Source organism: Gavialis gangeticus, unplaced genomic scaffold, assembly GCF_001723915.1.
Source record: "Gavialis gangeticus isolate Ggan-Ray unplaced genomic scaffold, GavGan_comp1, whole genome shotgun sequence".
NCBI lineage: Eukaryota > Metazoa > Chordata > Crocodylia > Gavialidae > Gavialis > Gavialis gangeticus.
In genome coordinates, this window is record NW_017729022.1 from 23,595,694 (window position 1) to 23,605,028 (window position 9,335).

At 47.8% G+C, this 9,335-nt stretch overlaps 1 protein-coding gene across 1 annotated transcript in view; it reads left to right on the forward strand.

Annotated features, from left to right (window-relative positions):
• HMGA2 (high mobility group AT-hook 2) overlaps positions 1 to 9,335 on the forward strand; it is a 230,941-nt gene that overhangs the window by 75,884 nt on the left and 145,722 nt on the right. Inside the window, exon 4 of the mRNA XM_019514675.1 lies at positions 4,517 to 4,583. Coding sequence (XP_019370220.1) covers positions 4,517 to 4,583 — 67 coding nt within the window. The remainder of the gene's footprint in view (positions 1 to 4,516; positions 4,584 to 9,335) is intronic.

The window sequence follows — 9,335 nt, forward strand, 5'->3', positions numbered from 1 at the left end:
GCAGTCTTTGATTCCCCTGTGCCTGGGCTGCCAGGCATGAGGTTTTACCAATCTGCTGATTGTTGGCTCGGCCTGGACAGCCCTGGTCTTGAAACCTGCACGTTGCCTGGGTCCAAGTGCCTGGGGAAGTTTTAAAAACTGCTCTGGAAGCTCAAACCAGCCACGGTGCTGTCTGGGGTCTCAGCCAAAAAGTTCAACCCTGACAACCAGATGATTGCCAGCAATGGCCCCAGACTGAACTGAATCCCGGGCTTCCCCTACGCTGGCAAATAGTAATGGTACGATAGGTTCTGGTCCCTTATTCCAACAGTTGGCAGCTCCTGCAAGGCATTTGTGGCAAGGCAGGAGGAACAATTGTTGGGATGAAGGATCAGATCCCATCCCACCATTAAATGAACATGTGCCAGGGGCTTTGGGGACATAAGCAGAATATGGAAAGATTTCTCTATGCTTATACACACGTGGACATGCACTTGCATGCACAAAGTCACCAAGCTGTGAAATGTGACTAAGCAAACAAAACGTTGGTGCAGTTGCCCAACAGTTGGCCAGGTTTGATAACCTACTTATACTAATTAAGAGAACTACTGAAGGATCCCACTGTAATGGAGTGCCTGTCAGACTGTAACATTTACAGCTTCACTAACATGCAGCCAATGTATAACAATTATGAACCTGGCCTTTGCCACTTCCTTCAGGGCACTGTATTTCAGTGCTGCTGGTGATGGGAAGGAATTACTTTTATCTACAATTAAAAACACATTTTTGTTTTTGTTTTGTTTAAAGTTGCTTTCATTTTTGTGCCTGCAGTTTTGCTTCAGGAAATAATTGTCATTGTCAGTTTTAGCACTTAGATCTCTAACTACCTAGTTGCGCCTACAAATTAGGCAATTAGACATCTAAGAACTAGAAAATGGGCCTGCAAAATTGCAGTAGCAGTTATTTCTGGGAGCAAAATTCCCACCACAAAATCAGTGAGGTCAAGCCCTTGAAATAATACCCACCTTTCGACCCCAGGGCTTTTTAAATTAGTTCATCACAAAATGGTTCTCTGCCATAGATCTTGTTAGGCTTTGATAGGTCAAGGATGACTCAAATATTTTATTCATCTGAAAAAGCAGTGACCTAGAGCAGTGATGAAAAGTATGGCTAGCAGCAAGAATCTGTAAAACAGACCTGTCTCTCTGGGATTTGAGTGCTGTGGACAGTTTGGGATGGCCTTGAAAAACAATATCCTGCATGCAGAGAAAAATATACAACATAGCAAGAAAAGGAGGGATTGTCCCACAGTGTTCTACTAATGTACCCCAAACCACTGAGGGGTCGCTCTACATATGAGAGGGTAGTTCAAGCTCTGGGCTCTTATACTCTTGACTGTAAATCCCCTGGAAGGGTGCTACTTGAAACAAGGGATTCTCTTTATTAGGAACTAACCTGAGACCACCGGCTTATTTCATTCAAGCCATTGACCAGCTGTCAGATTGTAACTACATTTGGTCATTAGCTACCTAGTCTGTATTTGAACTAGTAATGTGAAAGTGAAAGATTCTTTATCTCATTATCAATACCTAAGAGGGGGATGGGCAATTATTTGGGCCTGAGGGCATTTTGGGCCTGTCACAGGCCAAGTCAGCACCCTTCCCTCCCTGACAACAGCTCACTAAAACTCCCTAAGTGCCTCTGCTCCATGCCGCGTAGTTGGGATGGGGCCCGAGGCAGAGCCGCAGTCCATTCCCTGTGCCCCCCTGTGACAGATGCTGGTTTCGCAGGCACAGGTGTGCAGGGAGTGGATCGTGGCGCTGCCCCAGGCCCCAGCGCTGCATTGTCACTGCCCAGCAATCCCGGGGTCTCCATGGAAACTGTTCAGGATCTGTGCAGGTAGGGCGTGCAGCCATGCAATCAAGATGGGGTTTTGGGTGGGTGAGGAGCTGATGCAGGAGTGAGACAGGAGGGCAGGGGCCAGGGCCGGCATCTTGGAGTAGTGACAGTGAGGGGCCAGGGCAGAGCTGTCATCTGCTCCCCATACGCCCCTGGCCACGGAATCACTGTCCATTGTAGGGATGTGTAGGCAGTGGATTACGGCTCTGCCCTGGTATCTGGCCCCGTGCTATCACCACCCTGTGACTGCCTAATGATCGCAAACCTGCCTGCCTGTCCTGCTCCCAGACACCACTTCCCATGCACCTGCAGCCCCATCCCATTCATCTGGCATTGCACTCTGCCTGCACAGGTCCTGTCCCCAGTGGTGGGTGCAGGGCTGATTGGCTGGTGTGCCCAGGCAGCGGGGCTAGGTCTGGCATTGGGGCAACACTGGCAGTGGCAGCCAAAAGGAGCCTCCACTGTCAGGGCTGCCAGGAAGCTGTCACACTGCCCCAGCCCCGCTGTGTGCCTGGTGGGCCACAGAACTGGCCGCATGTGCCACAGACTAGGCTACCCCCCATGCCTGGGTTGGGCAGGGCAGAAGGACTCGCTGTGGGCCAAGCAAAATCCCTTGGTGGCCCAGATCCAGCCTGCAAACTGTATATTGCCCACCCCTGCCCTAAAACATCTAATCCATAATTATGACACAAAACCAAATCTATCATTTGCTTTTGAAATCCATATGGCAAAATGGTGTTGGGGCAAAGATTCCTATTGTGGTAGTCATGTTCTTCCTTATTTTAGTGCAGTAAGGCATCCTTGAATTACTCATCAAATCTTATGTGAAGAATGAGATATTTGAGGCCAGACAGGGTTTAGGATTGATATTCTGCCAACAAGGGGTTGTTCTGTTTGTGGAGGAAGCTTCAGTTCCATGAGGAGAGAATAGCATGTGTATCTAAGGGAATAATTTTGACCTTGGAATGGAAATGGAAATGCATCTTCAGCTGTAACTACATCTCTTCTAAGATGCCACAAGTCAAAGGTTTAAAAATAGCCCAGGCTCCAAGTCATACAGTGAAACTGCATGTGCTTGTTAGCTATCTGTTGATCTCTTGTTAATTCCGAGCATGTTGTAAATAAATTCTAAATGTTGTAGAGCTGGATGGAGCAATCCTTGTTTAACACTTAAACTTTGCCAACTGTTCAAACCTGGAGAATGCATAGCTTCACTGTCAGGAAGCAACATATACCTGGAAGTAGGCAGTTACTATTAGGATCTTTTGAAGTTTTACATTCTGATTCACTCAAATACACCTCAGTAATTTGTTGTGAACTGAAAGATTGTGAACACAGGCCTACCTAGGAAGTAATTCTCCTTCTTCACTCTCCAAGACTTTCAAAAACAGTGGACCAAACCAAACGCATCTCTGGTAAAAACCAAGTCTATGTGTGAGTTACACCAGGGTGAACCTGTATCTTATCCACAAGATCACACTTTCTCCCTCTTCATTTATTATAGGGACACCAAACTCATCTGGCCAGGCAGGACTGGTTTTAGGCCAAATGAACAATTCAGTGCTGTCCCACGGCCTAGATTAGGCCTATGGACACCTCACTTCCTACTCCTACCCTTCCCCCACATGCCAATGCAGCACGTGCTGTGGCTGGTCTGGGATTGTGCTACATGTATCACCCACTCCAGGACCCGTGCTGCACCCAGACTGGCTGGAGCAAGGGCCACGTGAAGCTTATATCCCAGACCACCCAGGGCAGGTGCTGGACCAAATAATGTGGCTCTGTGGGACAAACCCCACCCCTAAGCTGTACTTTGGACACCCCTCATTTTTACATCTACAGGGCACTTTTCCACTATCTCTTTAACCAGCACTTCTGTGTTCTGGGGGCGGCTTTAAGACAAGTTTAATTTGCTACCTCACAGAGTTTCCCAACAAAGAAGGAGTAACAATGACAAATTACTTTAAAATATTATTAGGAAAACATTGCTAAATAATGTATCTCCCATGCTCATGTAGTTTACAGGTGGTTTAATCCTAGTGCTCCTTGTTTTACTCCACAAAGAACAAGAGTTATTCAGGTGAATGCACTAAAAAACTCTGGTGAATATTTGAATATCCAGGGTGTAATACTGAGGCATTGCTAAAGCTTTTGACAACAGAGCAGCTCTTTTCTCTAAGCCAGTACTTTAAGAGAGAGAACTGAAATTCCACTCTTCTCCAGTTTCAGAAATATGTGAGAGACATAAGGGGTTCCTACCTCCCGGCTCAGAATGCATTCTCTTTGGCAAAGTTTAGTAGCACGGAGACAGGGACAGCTCTTGCCAGGCCCTGGGTTTCCCAGAATATTTGGAATGTTGTCAGGACCAATGTGGAACAGGGCACTAGGCAGGTCACTGCAAAACTAATCTAGCAGTGTGTGAATATGCAGTGCATCATTCCTTAGTGTGAACTTAAGAAGCTTAGTTAGGGGGAAAAAAAAGCCCTTGCTATACCTTGCATGTTCAGCACATGGACTTAAAAACACTCATAACTCAGCCAAATCAACCCTTGGCTGGAATATCTTTTCTGAGAACCCCCTGCAGCTCTGGAGGGTGGGCCAAATGTCCAGTTTATTCAATCTCTGTCCTCTTCTACAGCATGAACTTGAGTAAATCCCTGTGCAGCATCCAGAGGAAAGGTGGCAGCCAAGGCCTTTTGTGCAAGGTGGGGAGGGAAGGGGATGATTCATATGCAAAATTTCCTGGCTATTATTATTTACAGTTTATATTACAGTAGTGTCCAGACTGTGCTCTGTACTATACAGACACCATCACTTTCCAAAGGGGATTACAGTCAAAACAGAAAGCGGGAGAAAGAGACATGCTATAAGTAGGGGTCTACTTAACTCGAGGAGGTGGCCAGTCAATTTCACGAGAAGATTGTGGACCCAGCCTCCATATTCACAGGCTGATTGTGGCAAGGCAGTCCCATGCCTCTGGATGGCCAATGGGCTCCGATGGCCCCACCTTCCACTGCTGATTGGCTGCGAGGGCTGCCCGTCATATGGCCTTGCCCCTCATCACTGATTGATTGCAAGTGTTGTTCATTATATGACCCCACCCCTCGCTGCCTATTGGTGAAAAGGGGTTGGCCACATGACAGTGCAACCCTCTCAGCCATTCAGGAGTGAGGGGTCAGGCAATAGCCATCATGGCCTGACCTTTGTGCAGGCAGCCCCTCTTCACTCCTCCCCCCCACAGCAGGCTGTGCAGCCTCTGGGGAGCCAGCATTTTACTTTCAGTAAGTTTTCTACTTATCTTTTTTCATGTATTTTGCAGACTGCTAACTTTTGTAGGCAATACCAGATTTCACAAGTTCCACAAAATCCTTAAAATCCTTGTCTCCCTTGTTTGTACCTCCACAATACTTCCATAGATTGATTTAGATTTAATTCCTAGGTAGAGGTTTTTACATAAGCCAGTGGCTATCAGTCAGGGCTTCTCAGTTGTGCAGACTTCTGCTGTCCCCCTAGATTTGTACGTTGGGTAGATGGAGAGGCAACTCGGTAATTTGCTGTTTGTGTGCTCATATAGATGTATGTGTCAAGTAGCAGGGACAGGAGATTCGGTCCTGCATGGTGACTAAGGAAGAACCTTAGTTGCAGTTCTCCAGAGTGCTCTAGCTAATTTCTGCTATGCTGCCAATACAAAGGAGGCTTAGAACTGCAGAATGAAAGATTCTACTTGCCCAAGGAGAGAATCTAGAGCCTCAAAGCAGGTCCTGCACCCTCTCCCTGTTTCTGACAGATGGAGGAGATGTGCACTCCATATCTGTCTCATCCTTGCCTGCTATGAAATACAGAAGACCCTCGCCATTCATGGGGGATACATTCTAGAGATCCCTGTGAATGGGGAAATCCACAACTACTGTACTGCAATGAAAACTTGTTCGGTCTTGTAATCCTTTTCCTCAATGATTTTAAGAAGCTATGGGGGATATTTCTGTGCTGCTTCATGGTCTCCTGATGGCAATTCCCCCATCACCTCCACATTATGTAGGCTGTGCCTCTTTTTAAATTTCTGGAACCACCCCTTACTTGCAGAGCACAGTAACAAAGTGTCATCACACTGCATGGGGAGAGGGTGTGGGTTGGTGCAGCGCACTGCAGATATTCAAAACCGCAAATCTACGAATAGCTAGGCTTTCCTGTACTCCTTTCCTCTTGACCCTCCCACCTCCCACCCAGGATTTTTCAGTCAGGAGCAAATATAGAGCAACAACAGCTTCAGTTTGCACCAGGAACTAAGTAAGTGCTTGGTTAGCCTCAGTGTCCGGAGATTGCAAAGGACTCTGGAGATGCCCTTCACATTGCACTGAATACTCATTTGCCATTCTAGAGAAACTGTCCCACTAGCTAAAAATCCAAGGAGAGGGGAAATAGTAATTGTGTGGATCTTACAGAAAAGGTATATGTTAAGATTTGAAAAGAGACGCAAAAATGATGAGTGGTAAAGTACCAAGGACAGCATAGACAAGTGTGATATGAATACAATTTGCAATATTGAATAGACCATGTTATATAAAGTATGTTGTTATATTAGTATTGCGTATTGGATCACCAATGATCACTGTTTCCTTTCATCAAGGATGCCCTTTTGTAGTTTTGCTGGGCTATTCAAATCCCATAAGGCAGGGATCAACAATCTGTTAGGAACAGTGAGGGCACATTACTGCAGCTTACTCTAAAGCAGGCTTGTCCAACATGTGGGTTGCCATGTGGCCCGCCAAGCCATTTTATCTGGCCCAAGGCACCGCTGCCACCATGGAGCGCGGAGCCACGGTGGCAGGGCAACGGCAAGGTGAGACAGGCAGGGCCGGCCCACGGGCCCCAGCCGGCAGGGAGCTGCTTATCCCTGTGGGGCCGGGCTCATCAGTGAGCCTGGTCCTGCCGCCGCTGCCCCGAGGGCTACACGGTGTGGGGCTGCCCCAGCCACACCTGATTAGACAAGCTGGGGACAGCGAGTGCAGCTTGTTCTCTGGCTCCACCCCTTGCCCCCGGTGTGTGGCTGGGGGAGCTGCAGCATGGCCCGCACCCTGCCCACATGCGTGGTGGACAGAGGCATGAGGTAAGTTCCCGCGCGGATCTGGGGGCACCTCAGGGCCAGGCTGGGCCAGGGCGGAGGCACGGGGTAAGTTCCTGCGTGGAGCTGGGGGCACCTCAGGCCCAGGCTGGGCTGGGCCAGGGTGGACGGAGGCATGGAGTAAGTTCCCGCACAGAGCTGGGGGTGGCTCGGGGCCAGGCTGGGGCTGCGGGGCACACAGTTGCCAGAGCCGGGCTGGGCGGGAGGCAGGAGGAGCCCGGCCCAGAGGCTGCATTTGTCCCTCAGACCAGGGACATCCAGGATGGAGAGATACAAGGGAGGGCACACATGCACACACACATGCACATACACACATGGATGCATGCTGAAGTGTGTGGCAGTGAACAGAGCTCACAGTCAAGTGTTTGGTATTATTTCATTCTTGCTTTTATATTGTTTTTACATTGGATTTTAAACCACATTTCCAAACCCATTTCATTGTCACTTCCTGCAACTTCATTGGTGTCAAAGTTCACATGACATCACTTCCTGATGTGATACCACTTCCTGTGAGGTCTTTAAATATGGATTGCCGGCCCACTGGGTGATAAAAAGTTTGTGATCCAGCCCCACATTCAAAAAGGTTGGACGCCCCTGCTCTAAAGGCAGACCACCATACTCTCAAGCCGGTACCATGCTACCAACCCAGCAGCTGTACTGCTACCAATGTCTAGATCTAGGCCATGGGCTGCAGGTTGCCAACCTCTGCCATAAGGACATTATTCTACAAAAGTACTGAGTCTGTCTTTCAAAGTGCTAAGTAGTATTGGTTCCTTTTGAAGTCTATGATATAAGCTGGCAGTGTTTAAGACTGACCTATTTAATCCTCTGAGGAGGGTTACCCTTTGCCAAAGATTAAAGTGTTCATCTAGGCTGCATGTGAAAGTAAATTTCCTTTTCTGTGAATATTGCAGAACTAGCATAGTTGTCAGATTTCATTTGTGACGTATTCAGCACTAGAAAACCAGAGTGAGACTGAGATGCACTGGCAGAACAGTGTGAAGAAACCACCACAGCATGTGCCAAAGTCTGTGACTGTAAGTTGGCATTGCTTCATAGAAGTCAGCAAAGCTGCATCAGTTCCCTTTTTCAGAATCCATTTTCTATGAAGCTAGTAATTAAAGTTGTTGTGTCATCCGTTATGCTGGAAAATACCTATTAAGGTAATACCCATGAGATGAAGGTCCTAGAACAGGGGTAGGCAATTATTTCAGCTGGAGGGCTGCTTCACGAGATTTGGCGAGCTGTCGAGGGCTGCAAGGGTAGCCCTGCCCTTTGACAGGTGCCTCACCCCCTGACTGCCATCTTGGGACTGGAACACCCTCCCCTGACCTTTGCCACCAGAAGTCCCACCCCTTGCCTCCAGGAATAGATGTTAGGGCCAGAAAGGACCTCAGTAGATCACTGGGTCCAACCCCCTGCCCCAGGCAGGAAAGAGCGCTGGGGTCAGATGACCCCAGCCAGATGCTTATCCAGTCTTCTCTTAAAGACCCCTGATAGGGGACAGTACCACCTCCCTTGGAAGCCCGCTCCAGATTCTGGTAACCCTTACCAGAAAGAAGTTCTTCCTGAGGCCTAACATGAATCTGCTCTGTTGTCAGTTTGTGGCCATTATTTCTTGTTGCTCCAAGGGGGTGCCCTGGTAAACAGAGCATCTCTTATCCCTTCCTGTCCCCCTGATGAATTTATAGGCAGCCACAAGATCCCTTCTCAGCCTTCTCTTGTGGAGGCTGAAGAGATTCAGGTCCCTCAATCTCTCCTCATCGGGTCTTACCTGCAGGCCCCTAACCATATGAGTGGCCCTCCTCTGGACCCTCTCAAGGTTGTCCACATCCCTCTTGAAGTGAGGCATCCAAAACTGGACACAGTATTCCAGCTGTGGCCTCACCAGTGCTGAATGGAGGGGAAGTATCGCCCCCCTTGACCTGTTCGTGATGTACCTGCTAATGCATGATAAAGTGCGGTTAGCTTTACTGATCACTTCATCAGATTGATGACTCATGTTCGTCTTGGAGTCAATTATGACTCCGAGATGCCTTTCTGCTACAGTGCTGCTGAGAGTGTCATCCCACAGCCTGTGAGTACTCCTTTTGGAAAGGAGGTTTGCCACTTGGAACTGGAAAAAAAATTATATACTAAAAGTCAAATATTTATAATAACATATTTTAATTTTATTTCAAAAAATATTTTTGTCTTGATTTGTGTATGAGTCCTGTGCGTAGAGGTGATTGCATAATGGATCAAAATTAATTCTTACTCTTATAAGGAATACACATCCTCGTCAATTAGCAAAGACGAGGGGCACTCTGAAGTGCTCTGGGTTAGAATACAAGGC